A 27,261-nucleotide genomic window follows, 5' to 3' on the forward strand; every position below is an offset into this window, starting at 1 on the left:
GCACTTGGTTTGCTGGATTATGACCCACTGAATTGTGATATTCTCACAATGGTGAAATATTGGAATGACAGTTTGTCATTTCTTTGCTGACCTTTTCTGCCAGAGATGGCGGTGGAGGCAAATAGTGGTGTTAAATTCCCCTGTCCCACTTAGGAAACCTGAACGGAAACCTCTGGAGACTTTGCGCCCCACCCAAGGTTCCCGGAGGTTGCAGGGAGTGGAAGGGGGTAGGGAGACTGACAAAAACCACCGGGAACTTTCTGAAACCGCACGGAAACCTTGGGTGGGGCGCAAATTCTCCAGAGGTTTCCGTTCAGGTTTCCTAAGTGGAACAGGGGCATAAGGTTCTCTTGGATAGGCACGTGGACGTGCAGAGAATGGAGGGACATGGAACATGTCGGCGAGATTAGTTTTACTTGACATTCATGTTCAGCACAAACATTGTGGGCCGAAGGGCCTGTCCTGGCCTGCACTGTTCTGTCTACTAATCTTGGGACAGTGCAGCCTTCAACTCAATGAAATGTCCCTGATTAACAAAATGGAATGGGCGAAAAATGGAAAGCTGAACAGAGTGGTGAATGGATGAATTAACTGCAATATGCGTTCCCTCAATTAATGGTGAAGCACACAGAGCTGGAGTAACTCAGTGGGCCAGGCAGCATTTGTGGGGGGAATGGACTCTTCTTTATGATATTGTCCTATTACACTGCTTCCCTCTTCACTGATTAATATAACTTATAAAGTTGAAAAGATCTGAAGTGTGAAAATTGGTGCTAGAGTGTTTTCCATTGCCTATGTTGGTCAAGAGGCTTTAATTCATACAATCCTAAATTGAGTGATTTATTTAAAGATACAGCGTGGAAGCAAGTTGCCAAGTCCATGCCAACCATCGATCACCCATTCACACTAGTTCTATTTGATCCCACGTTTGCATTCCCTCCCAGAGGCAATTTTATATTTGCCAATTAACTGACAAACCTCCAAGTCTTAGGACTTGGGACAAAACTCACACAGTCACGGGGAGAACGTGCAAACTCCACCCAGACGACGGCAGAGATCAGGATTGAACCTGCGTCTCGGGCACTGTGAGGCAGCAGCAGCAGCTACCAGTTGTGCCACCCTAAGTGACAAAAGTGGTAATGTCTAAAATGAATAATGTGGCTGTGATTTGCTTCTCACTTCTAATGGCAGATGAGGCTCCAGGGCCAACAATGTGCCATAGTCTGAATGTAACAATCTCTGAAGAAGGGTCTTGACCCGAAACGTCACCCATTCCTTCTCTCCAGAGAGGCCGCCTGTCCCGCTGAGTTACTCCAGCTTTTTGTGCCTATCTTCGGTTTAAACCAGTATCTGCAGTTCCTTCCTACACATTGGGTTAATTGACTGGCAATGCTTTCCCCAGTGTATAAGGAGTGCATTAGAAAGTGGAATAACCGATGAGTAATCAAGGGTCGGCATGGACTCAGTGGGGCCAAAGGGCCTGTTTCCATGCTATAACTCTAAACTAAATTCAGCAGTTCAGGCAGCATCTGTGCTATATGAACCAATCTATCTGAAGAAGCCAAGACCACGCCTGTCTATTCCATCCAGCATCTGCAGTTCCTTCCTACACAATGTGTCATCATATCCAGTCTTGGATGGATATTTTTCAATGCAACGATGTGCAAATAATACTGAGATAGATTCCTTAAACCTATCTATATGAGACGTGGACAGTGAGTTATCCACACACAGTTCAGTGGTATTTTAGTAAATCTTCCACTCTGCCCTTTCTCCCCATTGTAGCTAGCTGTGCGCCTGATAGTTTGAAAGCAGAGATAGTCGGCTGCTGAGTTTCCCTTTCTGTCAGCTGATCAGTGAGCAAAATTGAAAGTGAAACATAGAAACATAGAAATTAGGTGCAGGAGTAGGCCATTCGGCCCTTTCAGCCTGCACCGCACTCCAGCAGTCTAAATTACTGCACATTCATTGCACTTGAACAACTGCAGTCAAAGGTCATTAAGAGATGTAACATGGCTACTCTGAAATCTTATGTTGAACTGCATTTTTTTCTGATTTATACTTTGTTATGGATCCGATCAAATTGTAATAGGTGAGTCAGTAAATTTATGAAATCCTTAAGAAGCCCCCTTCACTTTGGATTAACATAGTTTACTTTAGTTTATTCCAGAACCAGGAACTCCTAAGAATAAGGAGTAAGCCATTTAGAACGGAGACGAGGAAACACTTTTTCTCACAGAGAGTGGTGCGTCTGTGGAATTCTCTGCCTCAGAGGGCGGTGGAGGCAGGTTCTCTGGATGCTTTAAAGAGAGAGCTAGATAGGGCCCTTAAAAATAGCCTCAGGGTCAGGGGATATGAATCGGGATATGGGGAGAAGGCAGGAACGGGGTACTGATTGGGGATGATCAGCCATGTTCACATTGAATGGCAATGCTGGCTCGAAGAGCCGAATGGCCTACTCCTGCACCTATTGTCTAACCCCTCTAGAGCAAAACTGGAGACACTCAGCAGGTCAGGCAGCATCTGTGGAGTGAGAATCAGAGTTAATGTTCAGGTTGGGCAACCTGGACTAAACTGGGAGGGAGGGAGGGGGCAAGAGAGAAAGAAAGAGAAGGGGGGGGTGGGAGGTTGGCTTTCACCGAAAATAGTATATGCTCGACATAGACTACAAGACCTACACCAAACCCAAACCAATTAGGAGCAGACGGGGGCATTCGATCCAATTTGTGATCCCAGCTACAAAGACAGATGTGTACAGCAATTCGTTCTTCCCCCGCACAATTAAAGCATGGAATAATCTCCACCCAACTATAGGGTGATTTCACCAAAGGTCAAATGAGCGTAGATCCCCCCTCACGTGACCGAAAAATTTAACTGGAGGACATATGTCACTTCCGGTACATGTTAGTGAATGGGGAAACACGCACTTTCACACCCGTTAAAAACATGGAAAACGGCCGATATTTGAGCTGAAATTTTCTGTGCTAGTCGGGGTGACCGTGAAGCACAGCGACCTAAATTTTCAGGCAAAAAAAAAGATAGAAAGTAAGGTAATTACAAGAGGGAACTGAAGGTGGAAAAACAGCGGAAGTGCTTAGCAGACATTTGCCGTGGAGATTTAAAATCCAAAATATCGGGAATTATCGCGTTTGCTCGCTGAATTTCATCAAAAGTAAGGCATTATTGCCTTACTTTTGATGAAATTCAGCGAGCAAACGCGATAATTCCCGATATTTTGGATTTTAAATCTCCACGGCAAATGTCCGCTGTTCACTTCCGCTGGATTGGCACCTTCAGCTCCCTCTTTAATTTACCTTAGTTTCTATCTTTTTTTTGGACTGTAAATCTAGGTAGCTGTGCCTCACGGTCACCCCGACTGGCACAGTAAATTGCAGCTCAAAAACTGGCCGTTTTCGATGTTTTTAACGGGTGGGAAAGTGCGTGTTTTCCCATTCACTAACATGTACCAGATGTATAGCATGTACTCCACTTGAGATTTTCGGTCACGTGGGTGCGGATCTACGCTCCAGTGACCTTTCGTGAAATCACCCTATAGTTACCCAACCAGATGCAACTAATTTTAAAGTAACTCTTTCTTCCCAATAACCCTCTCTGGCTTAAGCCCTCCCTTCACCACCTCCAGTTTAAATTCCATTTGGAATATTTTGGAGGACCAAGAAACCAAGAACCATATACTATAATATAAATACACACACACACACACGAATATAGAACCAAAAACCATATACTATAATATAAACTTATTTTAATATAATAAAATAAGGTCTTTATTCTCTGGAGCGCAGCAGGTTAAGGGGGGACCTGATAGAGGTCTTTAAAATGATGAGAGGGATAGACCGAGTTGATGTGGACAAGCTTTTCCCTTTGAGAATAGGGAAGATTCAAACAAGAGGACATGACTTCAGAATTAAGGGACAGAAGTTTAGGGGTAATGTGAGGGGGAACTTCTTTACGCAGAGAGTGGTAGCGGTGTGGAATGAGCTCCCAGTGGAAGTGGTGGAGGCAGGTTCATTGGTATCATTTAAAAATAAATTGGATAGGCATATGGATGAGAAGGGAATGGAGGGTTATGGTATGAGTGCAGGCAGGTGGGACTAAGGGGATAAAAATTTGTTCCGCATAGACTTGTAGGGCCGAGATGGCCTGTTTCCGTGCTGTAATTGTTATATGGTTATATGGTTATAAATATACACACACACACACACACACGAATATAGAACCAAGAGCCATATACTATAAAATAAATACACACACACACGCATTTCGTTGTCTCTGTACTGTACACTGACAATGACAATTAAAATTGAATCTGAATCTGAATCTGAATCTGAAATCAATAAATAAATTTAGCTACAAGGAATTTAGAAGTTCCATGCAATGCACAGAAACAGCAGCTAACACGTGAGATTTGTTGCACAAAGTTCATGTTTAATTGCTTGCATAGATATATTTTCTTCTCCCCCGGAAGCATTATATATTTTCTTCCGAGGGAAATTGCTGTGTGCATCATTCGGCGGTGTAAAGAGCAGGCTGTAGGTGGAGTCTGAGTCGCTAGATGTAAATATCCCCTTCCTGTGTTTTCCCTTCCCAGCCCCGTTCAGTCCCGTCCCGTCGGATGGATTTGTCGGATGGCGTCTGGATGCGCTCCCCCCAAACTACAGGAATACATCCTCACCGAAAAACTGGGCAGTGGATCCTATGCCACTGTTTACAAAGCCTACAGGAAGGTGAGGGACTGCGTGTATCTGTGTGGTGTTACTGTTTGGAAGACAGACACACACACAAAATGCTGGAGTAACTCAGCGGGACAAAGTTGTCCCGCTGAGTTACTCCAGCATTTTGTGAAGCAACATCTCTAGAGAGAAGGAATGGGGTCGAGACCTCTCTTCAGTCTTTGAGAACTCGTATTAAACGCTGTGTTTATTTTTATCTCGTTAATGCCTTGTCAGAGAACGTACAATCTCCGTACACCCGTAGTCGGGATAATTATTTATTCATGTGTGTATATATTTATATTATGGTGTATGGCCACACTGATCTGTTTTGAAGTCAATGCCTACTATGTGTTCTGTTGTCTGAAGAAGGGTTTCTGCCCGAAACGTTGCCTATTTCCTTCGTTCCATAGATGCTGCTGCACCCGCTGAGTTTCTCCAGCTTTTTTGTGTAACCTTCGATTCTCCAGCATCTGCAGTTCCCTCTTAAACACCTACTATGTGTTCTGTTGTGCTGAAGCAAAGCAAGAATTTCATTGTCCTATACAGGGAGTGCAGAGAAGGTTCACCAGACTGATTCCTGGGATGTCAGGACTGTCCTATGAAGAAAGACTGGATAGACTTGGTTTATACTCTCTAGAATTTAGGAGATTGAGAGGGGATCTTATAGAAACTTACAAAATTCTTAAGGGGTTGGACAGGCTAGATGCAGGAAGATTGTTCCCGATGTTGGGGAAGTCCAGGACAAGGGGTCACAGCTTAAGGATAAGGGGGAAATCCTTTAAAACCGAGATGAGGAGAACTTTTTTTCACACAGAGAGTGGTGAATCTCTGGAACTCTCTGCCACAGAGGGTAGTTGAGGCCAGTTCATTGGCTATATTTAAGAGGGAGTTAGATGTGGCCCTTGTGGCCAAGGGGATCAGAGGGTATGGAGAGAAGGCAGGTACGGGATACTGAGTTGGATGATCAGCCATGATCATATTGAATGGCGGTGCAGGCTCGAAGGGCCGAATGGCCTACTCCTGCACCTATGTTTCTATGTTTCTATGACACATAATAATAATAACTTTATTTAAAGAGCACTTTAAAAACAACCACTGTTGCAACAGAGTGCTGTACATGACTGATCGTGGACAAAAAATTATTACACGACAACAAAAACATTAAAAGAGAGAGTATAAACAATAAAATTAAAAACATTAAAAGCACTAAAACAGGAGCAAAGTCTCAAGCAGGGTCAAAAGCCAAGGAATATTACTGTGTTTTAATACTGGTTTTGAAGATGGACAGTGAGGGGGCCTGTCTGATGTGCAACGGCAGAGAGTTCCATAGCGCCAGATTCAGATTCAGATTCAATTCAGATTCAATTGTCATTGTCAGTGTACAGTACAGAGACAACGAAATGCATTTAGCATCTCCCTTGAAGAGCGACATAGCAAACGATTTGAATTAAAAAAAAAATAATAATAATAATAAGTGTCCGGGGGGGGGGGTGGTGATTGGCAGTCACCAAGGTACGTTGTTTAGTAGAGTGACAGCCGCCGGAAAGAAGCTGTTCCTCGACCTGCTGGTTCGGCAACGGAGAGACCTGTAGCGCCTCCCGGATGGTAGGAGGGTAAACAGTCCATGGTTGGGGTGAGAGCAGTCCTTGGCGATGCTGAGCGCCCTCCGCAGACAGCGCTTGCTTTGGACAGACTCAATGGAGGGGAGCGTGGAGCCGGTGATGCGTTGGGCAATTTTCACCACTCTCTGCAATGCCTTCCGGTCGGAAACAGAGCAGCAACAGAGAAGGCTCTTTCCCCTCTGAGCTTCCGCTTGGACCTTGGTACCTCCAGGAGCAGCTGATCAGCTGACCTGAGGCACCGGGCAGGAGCGTATGGATGAAGCAGCTCAGAGAGGTAAGGCGGGGCGAGACCATTTAAAGATTTAAAAACAAACAAAAGAATTTTAAAATGAACTCGAAAGTACACTGGGAGCCAGTGGAGAGAGGCCAGAATTGACAATAAACTCACTTGAACTTGAGATCTGATTAGAGCATGTGGAGCAAATAGTATCGTTGTGAAATCCTTTGGAAAGAGACTTTGAGGCAGAAGCCAGTTGGTCTATTTTCTCCAGTGTCTCCTCTTCCTGAATGAGACCACAAGTGGTGTGAAATGTAAACAACCCCCCCAACAATATAACAATATAAGATTGTCAAGGGTTTGGACACGCCAGAGGCAGGAAAGATGTTCCCGATGTTGGGGGAGTCCAGAACCAGGGGCCACACACACAGTTTAAGAATAAGGGCTAAGCCATTTTGAACGGAGACGAGGAAACACTTTTCCTCACAGAGAGTGGCGAGTCTGTGGAATTCTCTGCCTCGGAGGGCGGTGGAGGCAGGTTCTCTGGATGCTTTCAAGAGAGAGCTAGATAGGGCTCTTAAAGATAGCGGAGTCAGGTGATACGGGGAGAAGGCAGGAACGGGGTACTGATTGGGGATGATCAGCCATGATCACATTGAATGGTGGTGCTGGCTCGAAGGGCCGAATGGCCTACTCCTGCACCTATTGTCTATTGTCTAACCCCTCTAGAGCAAAACTGGAGACACTCAGCAGGTCAGGCAGCATCTGTGGAGTGAGAATCAGAGTTAATGTTCAGGTTGGGCAACTTGGACTAAACTGGGAGGGAAGGAGGGGGCGAGAGAGAAAGAAAGTGGGGGGGGAGGTTGGCTTTCACCGAAAATAAACACAAAATGACAATAGACAATAGGTGCAGGAGTAGGCCATTCGGCCCTTTGAGCCAGCACCGTCATTCATTGTGATCAGGGCTGATCATCCCAAATCAATAACCCGTGCCTGCCTTCTCCCCATATCTCTTGATTCCACTAGCCCCTAGAACCCAATTTAACTCTCTCTTAAATCCATCCAGTGATTTGGCCTCCACTGCCCTCTGTGGCAGGGAATTCCACAAATTCACAACTCTCTGGGTGAAAAAGTATTTTCTCACCTCAGTCTTAAATGGCCTCCCCCCTTTATTCTAAGACTGTGTGGGCCCCTGGTTCTGGACTCGCCCAACATTGGGAACATTTTTCCTGCATCTAGCTCGTCCAGTCCTTTTACATGATGGGCCGAATGACCTAATTCTGCACCTATCACTTATGATCATATGAAGTGCATCATAGTGGCAGCGCTGAACAAGATTTGATGCTAAACGCACGTGGAGATATTACAGCAGATTACCAAATTGGAGTTTAAAGAACGTCTTAAAAGAAGAGGGAGAGAAGGCAGGGAGAGAAGCTCTATCTAACATATCTGTTGTGCTGCTGCAAGCAAGTAAGGATCTCGACCCGAAACGTCACCCATTCCTTCTCTCCAGAGATGCTGCCTGTCCCACTGAGTTACTCCAGCTTTTTGTACCTATCTTCAGTAAGTATTTAATTGTTCTGTTTCGGGGCGTATGACACTCTTGACCCTCTCGTTAACAGGTCAACAGCCGCGAAGTGGTGGCCATTAAGTGCGTTAGTAAGAAAAGTTTGAACAAAGCCTCGGTGGAGAACCTTCTCACGGAGATCGAGATTCTGAAGGCCGTCAAACACCCTCACATTGTCCAGCTGAAAGATTTTCAAGTATGTACGACTTGGAATTGGATACTTAGTGATCAGTCTTCCTCTGTTCCAACTAGCCAATGAGTCATAGACAATAGGTGCAGGAGTAGGCCATTCGGCCCTTCGAGGCAGCACCGCCATTTGATTTACCATACAATTATCATTACCAGAAAAAAGCAACAAGACACACAACTACATAAAAGTTAACAGAAACATCCACTACAGCTGCTCCCACACACTCCTCACTGTTATGGAAGGCAATAAAGTATTACCTTTGTAAGATAAAGTATTATCTGAAGATGGGTTTCGGCCCGAAACATTGCCTATTTCCTTCGCTCCATAGATGCTGCTGCACCCGCTGAGTTTCTCCAGCTTTTTTGTGTACCTTCGATTCTCCAGCATCTGCAGTTCCTTCTTAAACAAAGTATTACCTTCTTTTCTCCTAAAAGCCCTATTCCACGATACGATTTAATTCCAAGAGCGCTCCCGAGTTTCCCCTGATTCGAACATGGAGATTTACGGTAATGGCCGCTCGTCGGTACTCGGGGCTCTCGTGGACATTTTTCAACAGGTTGAAAAATCTTCACCAGTCTTCCCGTGCTTGCCTGCCGTTAGCGAGTCTTCCCGAGTACCTGCCGTTAGCGTTACGAGCCGCTAAGAGACGTCCCCGAGCTCCGACGTACCCGCTACGTTCATTCTCCGTGCTTACCATGAGTTTGATTTTTTTAAAACTCGGGAGAGCTCTTGGAATGAACTCGTACCGTGGGACAGGGCCATTATTCTCCCGCAGTCGGGGCAATCGAAGTTCCTGCGATCGGGAAGGCCGAAACTCCTGTGGTTGGAGCTCCCATTAAGATGTCTCAATGGCATCTATCCAATGGCAGGGTGGCCAAAACTGAATGTCTGTGGAAGTCTCTGCCTCAGAGGCGGTGGAGGCCGGTTCTCTGGATGCTTTCAAGAGAGAGCTAGATTGGGCTCTTAAAAATACCGGAGTCAGGGGATATGTGGAGAAGGCAGGAACGGGGTACTGATTGGGGATGATCAGCCACCTCATCCAAAATCAGTACCCCGTTCCTGCTTTCTTCCTTTCAGCCATGATGAATGGCGGTGCTGGCTCGAAGGGCCAAATGGCCTCCTCCTGCACCTATTTTCTATATGTTTCTATGTTTCCCATATCCCTTGATTCCTTTAGCCCTAAGAGCTAAATCTAACTCTCTCTTGAATCTCTCATCCAGAATCAGTACCCCGTTCCTGCTTTCTCCGCATATCCCTTGACTCCGCCAGCCTTAAGAGCTATATCTAACTCTCTCTTGAATACATCCAGTGAATCGGCCTCCACTGCCTTCTGTGGCAGAGAATTCCGCAGATTCACAACTCTCTGGGTGCAAACGTTTTTCCTCGTCTCAGTCCTAAATGGCCGATCCCTTATTCTTAATCTGTGTCCCCTGGCTCTGGACTCCCCCCCCCCCCCCCACCAACATCCAGAACATTTTTCCTGCATCTAGCCTGTCCAGAATTTTTACATGTTTCTACAAGATCCCCTCTCATTCTTCTAAATTCCAGTGAATAGAAACATAGAAAATAGGTGCAGGAGTAGAGGCCATTCGGCCCTTCGACCCTGCACCGCCATTCAATATGATCATGGCTGATCATCCAACTCAGTATCCCGTACCTGCCTTCTCTCCATACCCCCTGATCCCTATTAACAATATGAATGTAGAAGCCCATTCGATCCATTCATTCATCGCATGTCAGCCATATGACGTACCTCGTTTCTGTGTCTGCAGTGGGACGGGGAGAACATTTACCTCATCATGGAGTACTGTGCTGGAGGAGACCTCTCCCACTTCATCCGTAGCCGGAGGGTGCTTCCCGAGAGAGTTGTCTGCCGGTTTCTCCAGCAGCTCGGTAAGTTCAGTCCCACTGGACTTGCGTCGTTTTCTTCCCTCTGATCCGCGGGGTAGAGATACAGCGCGGAAACAGGCCCTTCGGCCCACCGGGTCCCTGCCAGCTGGCCGGCATTCCCTGCACATTAACACAAACAAGGGACAATTTAAAAAAAAACATTTACATCAATCCAATTCACCTACATACCTGTACGTCTTTGGAGTGCGGGAGGATAGATTCTCGGGGGAGTTGATTGTGGGGGGAATAGAATGGGATTGGTGTATGTGGGAGGTCGATGGTCAGTATGGACTCCGTGGGCTGAATGGCCTGTGTAACTCTATGAGTCTGACCTCCAGAGATTAGCCGGTTTCTCTCTCTATCTCTCTCTCTCTCCATCCACAGCCTCTGCTCTGCAGTATCTTCACCAGCGTCACATCTCTCATCTCGACCTGAAGCCACAGAACGTTCTGCTCAGCTCCCAGTCCACTCCACACCTCAAGCTGGCTGGTGAGTTCACCTCTACCCCTCTCCATCCCTCCTTCATGCTGATAGTCGCAGGATGCTGGAGATAACAAACAATAGACAATAGGTGCAGGAGTAGGCCATTCGGCCCTTCGAGCCAGCACCGCCATTCAATGTGATCATGGCTGATCATCCCCAATCAGTATCCCGTTCCTGCCTTCTCCCCTGACTCCGCTATTTTTAAGAGCCCTATCTATCTCTCTCTTGAAAGCATCCAGTGAACCTGCCTCCACCGCCCTCTGAGGCAGAGAATTCCACAGGCTACACAGACACAGCGCGGAAACAGGCCCTTCGGCCCACCGTGTCCGTGCCGACCAGCGATCCCTGCACACTAACGCTATCCTACACCCACTCGGGACAATTTTTACACATACGCCAATCCAATTAACCGACAAACCTGTACGTCTTTGGAGTGTGGGAGGAAACCGAAAATCTCGGACAAAACCCACGCAGGTCACGGGGAGAACGTGCAAACTCCGTACAGACAGCACCCGTAGTCGGGATCGAACCCGGATCCCCGGCGCTGCATTCGCTGTAAGGCAGCAACTCTACCGCTGCGCCACCGTGACCACCCATTAAAAATACTCAACGACTTGGCCTCAACTGCCCTCTGTGGCAACGAGTTCCATGGATTCATCATCGTGTGAATAAATATATTCCTCCTCAACTCCATTCTAAAAGCACGTCCTTTTATTCTGAGATGGTGCCCTTCTGGTCCCTGAGTCTCCCATTACAGGCCCACCCTCTCTGCGTCCACTCTATCCAAGTCTTCTGTAATATTGAATGTGTACCTGCAATTGACCATGCTAGTAGATCGGATGTCCTTCCCTTGCCCCTAAAGTTTCCTGATTGCTCTCTGAAGCCGGTCATACCATCATGGCATTTTACGTAACAATTTTTAAGCGTGAGGTGTAGGCTTTTACGGAGACCAGGGACTGCAGATACTGGAATCTGGATCAAAACACAAAACAGCTTCATCCGACACTGCAAGAAATGGCAGAGAATTGTGGACGCAGCCCAGACCATCACATTAACTTCCTTTGAAGACAAACACCAAATGCTGGAGTAATTCTACGGGTCAGGCAACGTCTCCGGAGAAAAGGAATCGCGTCGAGACCCTTCTTCAGACTGAGACCCCCTACATTTACACCTCGAGCTGCCTCGGCAAGGCCAGCAGCGTAATCGAGGACCAGTCCCACCCCGGTCACTCCCTATTCTCCCCTCTCCCGTCAGGCACAGAAGTGGGAAAACACACACCTCCAGATTCAGGGACAGTTTCTTCCCAGATTCAAGGGATTCAAGTTCGAGAGAGTCCTCCTTGACAACCCGACTGAACCATTCCACCAACAACTAGAGAGCTGTCCTGAGCTACTATCTCCCTCATTGGAGACCCTCGGACCGGACCGTACTGAACTTTATCTTGCACTGTACATTATTCACGTAATTCCCTTTATCATGTAGCTGTACACTGTGGACGGCTCGATTGTAACCATGCATGGTCTCTCCGCCGACTGGTTAGCTCGCAACAACAAGCTTTCCACTGTACCTCGGTACACGTGACAATAAACCAAACTCGAACCCATAGTCAAGTGCTGGGAGGACTCAACGGGACGGGCAGCTGGTGTGGAGGAACCTGTCTGCCTCTTCCGCAGATGCTGCCTGCGGCGCAGAGTTTCTTTGTGCGATTCCGGGACTGACGGCCCTACTTTTGTGCCCCATCCCCCCCCCCACCGCAGACTTTGGCTTTGCGCAGCACATGTCCCCGTGGGACGAGAAGCGCGTTCTGCGTGGCTCTCCACTCTACATGGCGCCCGAGATGGTTTGTCGGCAGCAGTACGATGCCAGAGTGGATCTGTGGTCAGTCGGAGTCATTCTGTACGGTGAGCGGACCAGAGGGGCACGGATGTGGGGGAGGGGGGGACGCAGGGGAGGGTGAGGGATTATAGTTCATGGACATGAAAGCTTTATTGAGAATCTGGCCAAACTTGGGAAAATGGGAGGTTACACAAAAAAGCTGGAGAAACTCAGCGGGTGCAGCAGCATCTATGGAGCGAAGGAAATAGGCAACGTTTTCGGGCCGAAACCCTTCTTCTTGGGAAAATGGGACTAGTTTAGATGGTACAACTGGATGGGCTGAAAGGCCTCTTTTTGTTCTGTATAACTTTTATCACTCTTTGAACCCAGATGTTGTTGCATCGTTTCTCTCTACAGATACTAGTCTGACTTGTTGAGATCCACAAGCAGTTTGTTTTTTGTTCGATCTTTTATTCAAGTTTTTGCTGAAACTAATATTGGCATTTGCCGAATAAAATGTTAAAATGTTAGCTCCCTTGAATAAAATAAGTTTGTCAAAACAGACATGGCTTGTAATGTTACAATGTGACGTCAAGGAGGGGGTGGGAGACTGGCGTGGGGGGGGGAGGTGGGAGGGGGTGGGAGAGGGAGATTGGCTTGGGGGGTTGGGAGGGAGGGGGGAGGGGGGGGGGGTGGGATAGTAGCTTGGAATGGGGGGGGTGCGAGACTGGTGTGGAACTGGCGTGGCTTTAATGGCCGCGGGACAATCGCCATCGCCAGCCGGGGGCTTTGACTTTGACTCTGACATGGGGGGGGAGAGTGCAGTGGAGAGATATGTTTATTTGGCCTTCCATCACAACGATGTGATGGATGTTTATGTAAATTAGGTCTATTTGTATGTAATGTATGGCTGCAGAAACGGCATTTCGTTTGGACCTCAAGGGGTCCAAATGACAATTAAATGTATCTTGTATCTTGTATCTTGACTGGGGAGTGGGAGGGGGGGAGAGGGAGATTGGCGTGGGATGGGGTGGGGGTGGGAGACTGTTGGGGGGTGGGATGGGGGGAGGTGGAGGTGGAGGACCCTGGTGCTGTCGTTGACTCCTGCCGGACCCACTTTCATTCCAGAGGCGTTGTTCGGACGGCCACCGTTTGTATCCAAGTCATTTGTGGAGTTGGAGGGGAAGATTCGCAGCAGCAAGGCGGTAGAGGTGGGTGAGTGACCTCCCCGCCTCCCCCCTCCCCCTCCCCCCTCCCCCTCCCCCTCCCCCTCCCTGGGCTCAAATGCCAGTGATGAAAGGCCACAAAGTGCTGCAGTAACTCAGCGGTCACCCATTCCTTCTCTCCAGAGATGCTGCTGCCTGTCCCGCTGAGTTACTCCAGCATCCTGTGTCAAACTTCACGCTACAAACCTGTACGTCTTTGGAGTTGTTGCTGAAAACAGGACGGGTTATTTTATTTGTTTAAGATGCTGGAAAATCGAAGGTAGGCAAAAGTGTTGGAGAAACTCAGCGGGTGCAGCAGCATCTATGGAGCGAAGGAAATAGGCAACGTTTCGGGACGAAACCCAAAGGAAATAGGTAACGTTTCGGGTCGAAACCCGAAGGGTTTCGGGACGAAACATTGCCTATTTCCTTCGCTCCATAGATGCTGCTGCACCCGCTGAGTTTCTCCAGCACGCTTATTTTATCACAGGTCAAAGGGTGACCATTGTGACCCTCTGTAACCCTCCTTATCTGGGAGGAAGGAAAGAAAAACTCTACAGAACGTTTTTTCCTTCTATTATTTATTATGTAAAAGAATATGTGTGTTATGATTGTGTTTATAATTTGTTTGGTTGTTTTGTTGTTTGTCATTTGCACAAAAGTCCGCGAGCATTGCCACTTTCATTTCACTGCACATCTCGTATGTGTATGTGACAAATAAACTTGACTTGACTTGACTTGACTTGGAAAGCTGTGTTCTGCAGAGCTGTTGCAGTTTAAGGTGTTGCCACCAGAGGGACCTCTGATCAGGCTGTGCAGTTACAGACCTCAAAATATTTCATTCATATAGAACTCAAAATAATGTCTCCTGCTTGTGTCTCCTCCCCTCCCTCAGCTCTCCCTCCTCCTCTTCCTTTTTCCTTTCTTCCCCCCACCCCCACCCTACATCAGTCTGAAGAAGGGTTTCGGCCCGAAAAGTTGCCTATTTCCTTCGCTCCATAGATGCTGTCTGACCCGCTGAGCTTTTTGGTGTCTTATCTTAGATTTCACATCACATCCCCCCCCCCCCCCCCCCCCCCCCCCCCCACAAGATATTTCAATGCCTCCACCCCACTTCCAGCTAGAGTCGTACAGCATGGAAACAGGCCCTTCGGCCCAACTTGCCCACACCGGCCAACATGCCCCATCTACACTAGTCCCACCTGCCTGCGTTTGGCCCATATCCCTCTAAACCTGTCCTATCCATGTAACTGACCAAATATTTCATAAGCATTGTAATGGAACCTGCCCCAACTACCTCCTCTGGCAGTCGTTCCAGATGTGTTACAACCCTGCACTGACCAGCTTCTCCCCTGGCTCCAGATGTTTTGGCGTCTCCAACTCCAGCTGTTTAACACCTCACCCTCAGACTCAAGCTATTTACCCACCCCACCCCCCCCACTCCAGATGTTTTAATACCACCTCCCACCTGGCTCCGGGTGTCGGGGGTTATGGGGCGAAGGCAGGAGAATGGGGTGATGAGGGAGAGATAGATCAGCCATGATTGAATGGCGGAGTAGATGTGATGGGCCAAATGGCCTAGCTCTACTCCAAACTCACTCCAACTCCAGATGTTTTACCACGTCCCCCGACTCCAGCTGTTTTACTGAATCCAGATGTTTTACCATCTCTCCAACTCCAGATGTTTTACCATCTCTACTACTCCAGATGTTTTACCATCTCTCCGACTCCAGATGTTTTACCATCTCTCCAACCAGATGTTTACCATCTCTACTACTCCAGATGTTTTACCATCTCTCCTACTCCAGATGTTTTACCATCTCCCCAACTCCAGATGTTTTACCACCTCCCCTGAATCCAGATGTTTTACTATCTCTCCAACTCCAGATGTTTTACCATCTCTACTACTCCAGATGTTTTACCATCTCTCCAACTCCAGATGTTTTACCACCTCCCCCAAGCTCCAGATGTTTTTCTGCATCTCTTACTCCAGGTGTTTTACCATCTCTCCAACTCCAGATGTTTTATCACTTCCCTCCTACTCCAGATGTTTTACCATCTCTCCAACTCCACATGTTTTACCACTTCCCTCCTACTCCAGATGTTTTACCTGTGTCCTGTCCCCTTGCAGCTTCCGGCAGGATCCCGGGTGTCCCCAGAGTGCCGGGATCTCTTGCTCCGACTGCTGGAGAGGGACCCGGAGCAGCGGATAATCTTCGAGGAATTCTTCACCCACCCGTTCGTTGACCTGGACCACATGCCCGATGCCGGGAGCCTGGACAAGGCGGTAGGTCCCGCGCTCCCCGTACGGCCAGTGGGGGGCGGTGTGGAGCAGTCTCTTCATTCCACTCTCCTCTCATCTCTTCCTCCACTTCTCTCCCTCCCACTACCCCTCCCTCTCTCTCTCTCTCTCGCTCTCTGCTCCCGTTTGACCATCTCATTCTCCCCCCAGACAGCCCTGGTGACAGACGCTGTACAGAAGGACACGCAGGGAGACTTTGCCTCCGCCCTGTCTCTCTACTGCAGGTCTCTGGAGTACTTTGTCCCAGCCTTGCACTGTGAGTTCCACGCGTCCCACCCTGCCCGGACCTCCGCGCCCTCTCTCCCCCTCCCCCGCGTCCCCCCCTCTCCTCCTTCCCCCCTCCTCCCTCCCAGTCCCTCCCCCCCCCTCGTCCCCCCCCCTGCCTGCTCCTCGCCCCCTCTCCCCCCCCTCATCCCCCCTCCCCTCGTCCCACCCCTCTCTTCCTTCCCCCCCTTGCCCACTGCTCTCTCCCCTCTCTCTCCCCCACTCCCCTCTCCCCTTCATCCTTCCCCCACCCCCTCATCCTCCCTCTCCTTCCCTCTTTCCCCTCCTCATCCACTACCACTTTCCCTCCCCCCCCTCATTTCCCCCACTTCCCCTCTCCATCTCCCCCCCAGTCCCTCTCCAACCCCCACTCCCCTTCCCCCTTCCCTTCAACCCCCCCCCCCCGTCCCCCTCTGCCACCACCTGCCTGACTTTGCTTCATTGTCGACCACGTTCCCAAGTGTGAACCCTCCTGTGCTGTTGCCTGAAGATAATCTTCATTCTCTTCCTCCTCGGGCCTCCAGATGAATCTGATTGTCGTCGCAAGTCAGCGATCCGGTCTAAGGTAGGATGGATGTTTGGCCTCGTGTACCGAGTTGTGTACCTTGTTGTGGGCACTATCTATCCAATGTTCCCCGATGTTGGGGGAGTCCAGAACCAGGGGGGTCACAGTTTAAGAATAAGGGGTCGGCCATTTAGGACTGAGATGAGGAAAAACCTTTTCGCCCAGAGAGTTGTGAATCTGCGGAATTCTCTGCCACAGAGGGCAGTGGAGGCCAATTCACTGTATGTTTTCGAGCGAGTTCGATTTAGCTCTTAGGGCTGATGGAATCAAGGGATATGGGGAGAAAGCAGGAACGGGGTACTAATTCTGGATGATCAGCCATGATCACATTGAATGGCGGTGCAGGCTCGAAGGGCCGAAGGGCTGAATGGCCTCCTCCTGCACCTATTTTCTATGTTTCTGTTCCATACATGGACAAAATCAAGTCAAACACAAGTATATTAGATAGAGGATGGGGTTTAAACTTTAGTTCTCGGTATTAGTTCAGTTATGGTTGGTTTTTGATACAGGGTGGAAACAAGCCCTTCGTCCCACCGAGCTCGCTCCCGTTCACAGTAGTTACCCCACTTTCTCATCCACTCCTTACACACTGGGGGCGATTTCACACAGAGGGGGCAGATTAACCTACAAACCCCCACGTGTGAAGAATCTGGAGCATCCGGAGGAAACCCGCGCGGTCACGGGGAGAACGTGCAAACTCCACACATACAGAGTAGCCGAGGTCGGGATCGAAGTCGGGGCCCCAAAAGTTCCAGAGACAAAGTCCAATGTCCGCACTGGGGTAGAGGTGAATCGGACAGTGACCAGGCTTGCTGGAGGACAGTTCACAAGCCTGATAACGGAGGGGAAGAAGCTGTTCCTGAGTCTGGTGGTGCGCGCTTTCAAGCTTCTGTACCTTGTGCCGGACGGGAGCGGGGAGGAGAAGGAGTGACCGGGGTGGGGGGGGACGGGGGGGGACGGGGGAGAGCAAGATGGAAGGAAGGTGTGGAGCAGGTGTAGTTACGACGGTGAGGGAACGTGGTAGATCGGCCATAATCATGTCACAGGCTAGATGGGCCGAGTGGCCTAGTTTAGTTTAGAGATACAGCGCGCAAACAGGCCCTTCGGCCCACTGAGACTGCGCCGACCAGCGATCCCCGCACACTAATGCCCCTGTCCCACTTAGGAAACCTGAACGGAAACCTCTGGAGACTTTGCGCCCCACCCAAGGTTTCCGTGCGGTTCCCGGAGGTTGCAGGTGGTTGCCGGAGGTTGCAGGTAGTGGAAGCAGGTGGGGAGACTGACAAAAACCTCCGGGAACCGCACGGAAACCGTGGGTGGGGCGCAAAGTCTCCAGAGGTTTCCGTTCAGGTTTCCTAAGTGGGACAGACAGGGGCATTGCACTATCCTATAAACATGAGGGGCTATTTAACATTTATACCAAGCCAACTAACCTACAAACCTGCACGTCTTTGGAGTGCGGGAGGAAACCGAAGATCTCGGAGAAAACTCACGGGGAGAACGTACAAACTCCGTACAGACAGCACCCGTAGTTGGGATCGAACCCGGGACTCCAGCGCTGTAAGGCAGCAACTCTACCGCTGCGCCACCGTGACTGCCCTAAATAAGACTATTTCTTTATGGTAGCCTTGTCTTATTCTCACGGACTTTTGGCGCCACCACTCATTGGGTTTGTTCTTAATCGGTTGCCAGGTAACGCAGTACATCTCACGGGCGGAGGAGCTGAAGGCGCTGGTTGCCAAGGGCAACAAAGCCGACTTTGAGCAGGCCAAGAGCAAGAGAGGTCTACTGAGAGGTGAGAGCGCAGGCGGCTCTGCAGAGAAAACGTGTCCAACCAGCCCCCAGCCACTTGGATCAGTCTGAAGAAGAGCTCCGATCCGCAATGTCCTCTGTCCATTCATAGCAAAAGGATTTGAGTATAGGAGCGGGGAGGTTCTACTGCAGTTGTACAGGGTCTTGGCTTCCCAAAATTTGTAAATTGTCCCCAGTGTGTAGGATAGTGCTAGTATATGTGGATCGCTGGTCGGTGCGTACTCGGTGGGCTGAAGGGCCTGTTTCCACACTGATTCACGAAACAACTAAAATGGTGATTTTTGATCACATTGTCTAACAAACTGGTACACATTTTGCAATTCCCTGTGCTTCTGGTCGAGCCCACCACACTGATTAGAAGATGTGTGTCACCTTATAGGAGCAGGGAGGTTCTACTGCAGTTGTACAGGGTCTTGGTGAGACCACACCTGGAGTATTGCGTACAGTTTTGGTCTCCTAATCTGAGGAAAGACATTCTTGCCATAGAGGGAGTACAGAGAAGGTTCACCAGACTGATTCCAAGGATGGCAGGACTTTCATATGAAGAAAGACTGGATAGACTCGGCTTGTACTCGCTAGGATTTAGAAGAGGGGGGATCTTATAGAAATGTACAAAATTCTTAATGGGTTGGACAGGCTAGATGCAGGAAGATTGTTCCCGATGTTGGGGAAGTCCAGAACAAGGGGTCACACAGTTTAAGGATAAGAGGGAAGTCTTTTAGGACCGAGATGAGAAAAACATTTTTCACACAGAGAGTGGTGAGTCTGTGGAATTCTCTGCCACAGAAAGTAGTTGAGGCCACAGTTCATTGGCTATATTTAAGAGGGAGTTAGTTAGATGTGGCCCTTGTGGTTAAATGGATCAGGGGGTATGGAGAGAAGGCAGGTACAGGATACTGAGTTGGATGACCAGCCATGATCATATTGAATGGCGGTGCAGGCTCGAAGGGCCAAATGGCCTACTCCTGCACCTATTGTCTATGTTTCTATGTGGCCTGACCCGCTGAGTCCCTCCAGCACCTTGTGTTTTTCCACCATGTTGGCTTCTTGCCATTGGCATCTTCAAGGGGTGCTGTTTGTTGAACCTGTTTGTCACAGAGTCATGCAGCACTGAAACAGGCCCTTCGGCCCAACTTGTCCATGCTGACCAACATGCCCCATCTACACTAGTCCCAGCTACCTGTGTTAATAGATAATAATAGACAATAGACAATAGGTGCAGGAGTAGGCCATTCGGCCCTTCGAGCCTGCACCGCCATTCAATGTGATCATGGCTGATCATCCCCAATCAGTACCCCGTTCCTGCCTTCCCCCCATATCCCCTGACCCCTATCTGTAAGAGCCCTATCTAGCTCTCTCTTGAAAGGAGCCAGAGATGCTGCCTCCACCACCCTCTGAGGCAGAGAATTCCACAGACTCACCACTCTCTGTGAGAAAAAGTGTTTCCTCGTCTCCGTTCTAAATGGCTTACTCCTTATTCTTAAACTGTGTGTGGCCCCTGGTTTGGACCATATCCCTCTAAACCTGTCCTATCCAAATTGCAATGGTCCCTGCCTCAACTGCTCATTCCATACACACACCACCCTTTGGAATAAGGTAGACAAAAAATGCTGGAGAAACTCAGCGGGTGAGGCAGCATCTATGGAGAGAAGGAATAGGCGACGTTTCGAGTCGAGACCCTTCTTCAGACTCCTTCTCTCCATAGATGCTGCCTCACCTGCAGAGTTTCTCCAGCATTTTTTTGTCTACCTTCGATCGTTCCAGCATCTGCAGTTCTTTCTTAAACACCCTTTGGAAAAAGTCATTCCTCAGATTCCGATTAGATTTTTATCCCTGGACCTTAAAAGTCCTGGCAATACCTTTCTAAATCTCTGTAAATCTTATTGGCACCTAAACGATGATATAAACACATTCTGTCTCCAGTTAAGATCAGTTTGGACTGAATACCAGATTCAGATTCAATTTTAATTGTCATTGTCAGTGTACAGTACAGAGACAACGAAATGCATTACAACGAAATACATCTGGATTTACATGGATAGAGGCAAAAAGCTGGAGTAACTCAGCGGGAGAGGCAGCATCTCTGGAGAGATGGAATGGGTGATGTTTCGGGTCGAGACCCTTCTTCAGAATGGTCTTTGTATTGCAGGATTTATAGGACAACAACTTTGGCCTCACACTGAGGTATTCGAGTGTGGTTTAAAGTGCTGGTCTTGCCGTTCACTGAGTGGCCACCAGGTGGAAGAGCTGAGTCAAGGGTGACCCATAGTGCTGGAGTAACTCAGCGGGTCAGGCAGCATCTCTGGAGAACATGGATAGGCAGCGTTTTAGATCGGAACCCTCCAGCCCAGCCTCGTGTTGAAGTCTGCAGAAGGGTCCTGACCCGAAACATCGTCTGTCCACTTCCCTCCACAGATGCTGCCTGACCTGCAGAGTTCTTCCCCTCACTCACTCTGTGTTTTGCTCAAGTTTCCAGCATCTGATGTAACTTGTATCGCTATTTTTACAACCCCATGTTATTTCTCGTGACAGAGAAGGAGGCCATTCAGCCCGTCTATGCCGAGGCAGCGTGAAGTGTAGATTGAGTCAATGGAAGGGAGGTTGGTTTGTGTGATGGTCTGGGCTATGTTTTCAACTCTGCAATTTTAGATGGTGTTGCTTGTAAACCAGGCTGCGATTCATCCCGATAAATGCGTCCTGTGGCGCGTCTATAGATATTGGCGAGGGTTGTTGGGGACATGGCAAACTTCCTCAGGCAGCAGAGGCGTTGGTGAGCTTTCATGGCCATCACTTCCATGTGGCTGGTCCGGGACAAGTGGCTGGTGATATTTCTTTCTAAGAACTTGAGATGGGTCATGAACTAAGGGCCTGCACCACGATATTGGAACCTTGCGTGTGTGTGTGTTAGTGTGTTAATTAGTGCACGTGTGTGTTAGTGCACGTGTGTGTTAGTGAGTGTGTGTGTGTGTGTTAGTTCACATGTGTGTTAGTGCGCGTGTGTGTTGCGTGTGTGTTAGTGCGCGTGTGTGTTAGTGTGCGTGTGTGTTAGTGTGCGTGTGTGTTAGTGTGTGTGCGTGTTAGTGTGTGTGTGTTAGTGTGTGTTAGTGTGCGTGTGTGTTAGTGTGCAAGTGTGTTAGTGTGCATGTGTTAGAGCGGGTGTGTATTGGTGCGCGTGTGTTAGTACGCGAGTGTGTTAGTGTGCATGTGTGTTAGTGCACTTGTGTGTTAGTGCACGTGTGTGTTAGTGGGCGAGTGTTAGTTAGGTGTGCATTGGTGCGCGTGTGTTAGTGTGCGCGTGTGTTAGTGTGCGCGTGTGTTAGTGTGCGTGTGTGTTAGTGCGAGTGTGTGTTAGTGCACGTGTGTGTGAGTGCGTGTGTGTTAGTGCACGTGTGTGTTAGTGCGAGTGTGTGTTAGTGCAAGTGTGTGTTAGTGCGAGTGTGTGTTAGTGCACGTGTTAATGCGTGCGCGTGTTAGTGGGCACACGTGTGTGTGTGTGTATAAGTGAGTGTATGGGTGTTAGTGAGTGCAGGTTTGTATGTGTGTGTGAGTGTGTGTTTGCGTTAGACCTCCCCCCTCCCCCCCCCCGTTGCTGTGACTGGGGCAGTAGCGGAGGTGAGGTGAGGTGCGGTGCGGTCCCTCCTTCACCCCCTGACCCTTTCTGTTTCAGAGATGTCCCGGGACAAGCCGCAACTACTCGCTGCCCTGGAGATGGCGTCAGCTGCAGTCACCCAGGTGAGGCATCTATAGCATCCGGGGAGCCCCTTCAGCCCACCACACCTGTGCTAGCTCCTTGAAAGACTTCTCCAATGAGACCCATTAAAATTGCCATGGATCAAGGACTTCAGACTTTAGAGATACAGCACGGAAAAGCCCTTGGGCCCACTGAGTCCATGCTGGCCAGCGATCACCCCGTACACTAGCCCTATCCTACACACACTAGGGGGACAATTTACAATTTTTACCAAAGCCAATTATCCTACAAACCTGTACATCTTTGGAGTGTGGAAGGAAACCGAGAGAAATCCCACGCGGTCACAAGGAGAACGTTGCAGACGGGAGTCGGGATCAAACCCGGGTCTCTGGCGCTGTGAGGCAGCAACTCTACCGCTGCGCCACCGTGCCGCTCTTACGGGTTTGAAAAAAAAATGGGTCGACGTGGTTTGGTTCAATTGGCTAGCACTGGCTTGATGGGTGGAATGGCCTCTTTTGTGCCATCAGTTTCTGCTGAGGGCTGTTTTGTGGAGAACACAAACGCAATCAGCCCCCTCAATAGAGCCTCGAGCAAACTGTTGGCATCACGCTGGACTTGTGAACTTGCAGAGTAAGCCCATGTGATCACAGGGAGAGCCTGCAAACTCCACACAGACAGCATCGGAGGTCAGGATCGAACCGGGGGCTCTAACACTGCTCCCTGTGATTTACAATGGGCTGGTTAGCAGGCTAGGTGGGCCGAATGGTCACTCTCCTCCCCTTCTCAGCTCTCCCTCAACCCTCGGGCTCCTCCTCTTCCTTTTTTCCTTTCTCCTCCCCCCCTCCACCCCCACCTCACATCAGCCTAAAGAAGGGTTTCGGCCCGAAACATTGCCTATTTCCTTCGCTCCATAGATGCTGCTGCACCCGCTGAGTTTCTCCAGCTTTTTTGTGTAACCTTCGATTCTCCAGCATCTGCACAGTTCCTTCTTAAACGCGCCCATGTTCGGTTGGGGATCGGGTGGCGGTGGGGGTACGTCAGCGCTCGCGGGGTGGGGAGGGATTCGATGGGCCGAAGGGCTGGACGGCCTCTATAGGTCACACCTTCTCCCTTTCCCTCAGGAGGCAGGGGGCGATGACTCAGTGGAGACTCTGCACCTGTACCAGCAGAGCCTGGGAGAGCTGCTCCCCATGCTGGCTGGTGAGTGGGGGGGGATAGCGGTGGGGGGGGGGGGGGGGGGGGGGGGGGGGGGGGAAGGGAAGGGGAGGGGAGGGGATGGAGGGGAGGAGGAGGAGGTACAGGACCAGGGAGACTGGAGCAGCTTCCGATTCAGCCACAATGCACAGAAACAGGCCCTTCAGCCCCCACTGACCCAACATCCCCATCTGCACTAGTCCCACCTGCCTCAATTTGGCCCATATCCCCCTAAACCTGCCCTATCCACGTACCCGAGGATTGAATGTTGTTCCTGCACCAGCTCGTTACACACACCCACCACCCTTTGTGTAAAAAGAAAAATTGCCCCTAAGGTCCCTGTTAAATCTTTTTGCTCCCCCATCCACCCCCCCCCCCCCCCCCCCACCTTAAACTCGGCGACACAAGATACTGTTCACGTTCCCTCTCACTGACTGTGTGGCCGTGTCTTCCCAGTGGCCTTGTCCTTGATGTGGGCATCACACACACTGAGAGGAAGGAGCAAGGGGGCAGGGGTGGGGGTGAGGGGTGGGAGTGGCATTACAAACGAGGATATGGAGAACGTACTGTAACAAACCCCCTCTGTTCATTGCTCTCTTCCCCCTCTCCCCTCCCCCTCTCCCTCTCCCTCCCCCTCCCCCTCCCTCTCCCTCCCCCTCCTCCCTCTCCTCCTCTCCCTCTCCCTCCCCTCCCCTCCCCCCCTCCCTCCCTCTCCCTCTCCCTCCCCCTCTCTCCCCCTCCCTCTCCCTCCCTCCCCCTCTCCCCCCCCTCCCCCCCCCTCCCTCTCTCTCTCCCTCTCCCCTCTCTCCCTCTCCCTCCCCCTCCCCCCCTCCCCCCCTCCTCCCCCCCTCCCCCTCTCCCCCTCTCTCCATCTCCATATTTCAAAATCCTCTCTTCATTCCTCCCCCTATCCCTCTCCGTATCTCTCTCCCCCTCCCCCTCCCCCCCCCTCCCCCTCCCTCTCCCTCTCCCTCCCCTCTCTCTCCCCCCCCCTCTCCCCCCCCCTCCCCCTCTCTCCCCCTCTCTCTCTTCTCTCCCTCCCTCCCCTCCCCTCTCCCTCCCCCTCCCTCTCCCTCTCCCCTCCTCCCCCTCCCTCCCCCCCCCCCCTCCCCCCCTCCCGTGCTGTCTCTGTCTCCCACTTACAGCTGAGCCACAGGGGAGAAGACGAGTGTTGCTACATGCGGAGGTAAGGACAAAAGTCACCTTATTGGACCAGGTGGGTTTCCTCTGGGTGCTCCGGTTTCCTCCCACATCGCAAAGACGTGCGGGTTTGGAAGTCGATTGGCCTCCGTTAAAAAAAGAATTGGCCCCAGTGTGCAGGGAGTGGTTCACGGGGAGAACATGCAAACTCCACACAGACAGCACCAGAAGTCAGAATGTAGTCGAGACGAGGAGGAATTTCTTTAAGCAGGGAGAGGGGGGGGGGGGGGGGGGGGGGGGAGGGGACCTCTGTAGAATTAATTGCTACAGCTGGCTGTGGAGATCAGGTTTTTGGGAATGTTTCAAGAGATTGATAGATCCTTAATTAGTACGGGCCTCAGTAAGGTTTGAGGAAAAGGCAGAATGTTTGTCCCACCGACTACACGCTGACCATCGATCAACTCTTCACACGAGTTCTATGCTATCCTATTAACGTGTAAACTCCACAGACACACACACACACACACACCGACACACACACACACACACGCACACCCACACACACACACACACACACACACACACACACACACACACACTCACACACACACACACACACACACACACACACACACACACAGACACACACAGACACACACACACACACACACACACACACACACACACACACACACACACACACACACACACACACTACACACACACACTCTCACACACACACACACACATACAGACACACACACACACACACACACACACACACACACACACACACACACACACACACACACACACACACACACACACACACACACCACTTGAGGTCAGAATCGAACCTGTGTCTCTGGTGCTGTGAGGCAGCAGCTTTACCAGCTGCACCATTGTTGTGCCTTAGCCCTCTCTGGGGGACATGGATAGGCAATATTTTGGGTTGGGACCTTCCTCAGACAGATTGTAGTAGTGGGGGATAGAGCGGGGTGGAAGTGGGACAAAGTTTGGCAAGTGAGAGGTGGTGGATACAGGTGGGGGGGGGGGGGGGGGGGGGGGGTTATTGATGGGTGGGTGGAAGTAATTAATGCTTTGTTCCAACGTTGTTTCTGAGTGAGTGAGTTCTTGTGTTCTCTCTGATGCCCTGCAGATCAAGAGCCTCATGAGCCGAGCGGAATATCTGAAGGAACAACTCAAGGTGAGGCTGTGTAGTTTAGTTTAGAGATACAGCACAGAAACAGGCCACTGAGTCCGCACCGACCAGCGATCCCCGCACAGGGATAGAGTCGCTGCCTTACAGCACTTACAGCGCCAGAGCCCCGAGTTCGATCCCGACTACGGGTGCTGTCTTTACGGAGTTTGCACGTTCTCCCCGTGACTGCGTGCGTGGGTTTTCTCCGAGATCTTCGGTTTCCCATCGCACTCCAGGGACTGACCCGCCTGCACCCGCTGAGTTTCTCCAGCACTTTTGTCTCCCTTCGATTTTCCAGCACCTGCAGTTCCTTCTTGAACACTCCACAAAGCCCTACAGGTTTGTAAGTTAATTGGGCTTGGTATCAATGTAAATTGTCCCCAGTGTGTGTGGGGTAGTGTTAGTGCGTTGGGATTGGGATATAAAGTGACGTCAAGTCATGTTTATTTGTCACATACACATACGAGATGGGCAGTGAAATGAAAGTGGCAATGCTCGCGGACTTTTGTGCAAAAGACAAACAACAAAACAACCAAACAAATTATAAACACAATCATAACACACATATTCTTTTACATAATAAATAATAGAAGGAAAAACGTTCTGGAGAGTTAGTCCCTGGTGAGAAAGGCGTTTACAGTCCGAATTGCCTCTGGGAAGAAACTCCTCCTCAACCTCTCCGTTCTCACTGCATGGCAACGGAGTCGTTTGCCTGACCGTAGCGGTTGGAACAGTCCGTTGCAGGGGTGGAAGAGGTCTCTCATGATTTTGTTTGCTCTGCAGTTGCACCTCCTGTTGTATAGTTCCTGCAGGGGGGTGAGTGAAGTTCCCATAGTGCGTTCGGCCGAACGCACTACTCTCTGCATAGCCTTCTTGTCCTTGGCAGAGCAATTCCCGAACCAGATGGTAATGTTCCCGGACAAGATGCTTTCCACCGCCGCTGCGTAGAAGCACTGTAGGATATCTGTAGGATATCGAGTACCCCTTGCATTCCCTCGCTCCCCGTCCCTCCCCCACCCTAGTCTTCCTGCCAGTTCCACTGTTCATATCCCATCATTGTCACCTCTTCCACAGCCAACAATGGACCATTGTGGGCTCCAATTTTGCTTAGTCATCAGTGCCGGCTCTGATTTGTTCTCAACCTTTTCATACCTCTAGTTTCCCTCTCCCCTGACACACAGTAAGAAGATAGGTCTCGACTGGAAGAGTCACCTATTCCTTTTCCCCAGAGATGCTGCCTGACCCACTGAGTTACTCCAGCACTCTGTGTCTATCTTCAATGAAAAACTCTCTTTGTTTCTCCTCATCCCACTACCTCTATTTAATTTGCTCCTCCCACCCCTCTTTGAATAATCTAAACACCTTAC

The 27,261-nt window shown here is 50.0% G+C and overlaps 1 protein-coding gene across 1 annotated transcript in view; it reads left to right on the forward strand.

Moving 5' to 3' along the window:
• Window positions 1–4,376: 4,376 nt before the first annotated feature.
• Window positions 4,377–27,261, forward strand: part of ulk3 (unc-51 like kinase 3) — a 28,177-nt gene continuing 5,292 nt past the window's right edge. Inside the window, exons 1-14 of the mRNA XM_055662535.1 lie at window positions 4,377–4,748; window positions 8,198–8,338; window positions 10,105–10,225; window positions 10,607–10,711; window positions 12,463–12,606; window positions 13,649–13,731; window positions 15,857–16,012; window positions 16,178–16,283; window positions 16,816–16,856; window positions 18,549–18,651; window positions 22,336–22,400; window positions 23,481–23,559; window positions 24,699–24,739; window positions 25,853–25,900. Coding sequence (XP_055518510.1) covers window positions 4,650–4,748; window positions 8,198–8,338; window positions 10,105–10,225; window positions 10,607–10,711; window positions 12,463–12,606; window positions 13,649–13,731; window positions 15,857–16,012; window positions 16,178–16,283; window positions 16,816–16,856; window positions 18,549–18,651; window positions 22,336–22,400; window positions 23,481–23,559; window positions 24,699–24,739; window positions 25,853–25,900 — 1,332 coding nt within the window. The 5' untranslated portion in view covers window positions 4,377–4,649. The remainder of the gene's footprint in view (window positions 4,749–8,197; window positions 8,339–10,104; window positions 10,226–10,606; window positions 10,712–12,462; window positions 12,607–13,648; window positions 13,732–15,856; window positions 16,013–16,177; window positions 16,284–16,815; window positions 16,857–18,548; window positions 18,652–22,335; window positions 22,401–23,480; window positions 23,560–24,698; window positions 24,740–25,852; window positions 25,901–27,261) is intronic.

This window comes from Leucoraja erinacea, chromosome 36, assembly GCF_028641065.1.
Source record: "Leucoraja erinacea ecotype New England chromosome 36, Leri_hhj_1, whole genome shotgun sequence".
Lineage (NCBI taxonomy): Eukaryota > Metazoa > Chordata > Chondrichthyes > Rajiformes > Rajidae > Leucoraja > Leucoraja erinaceus.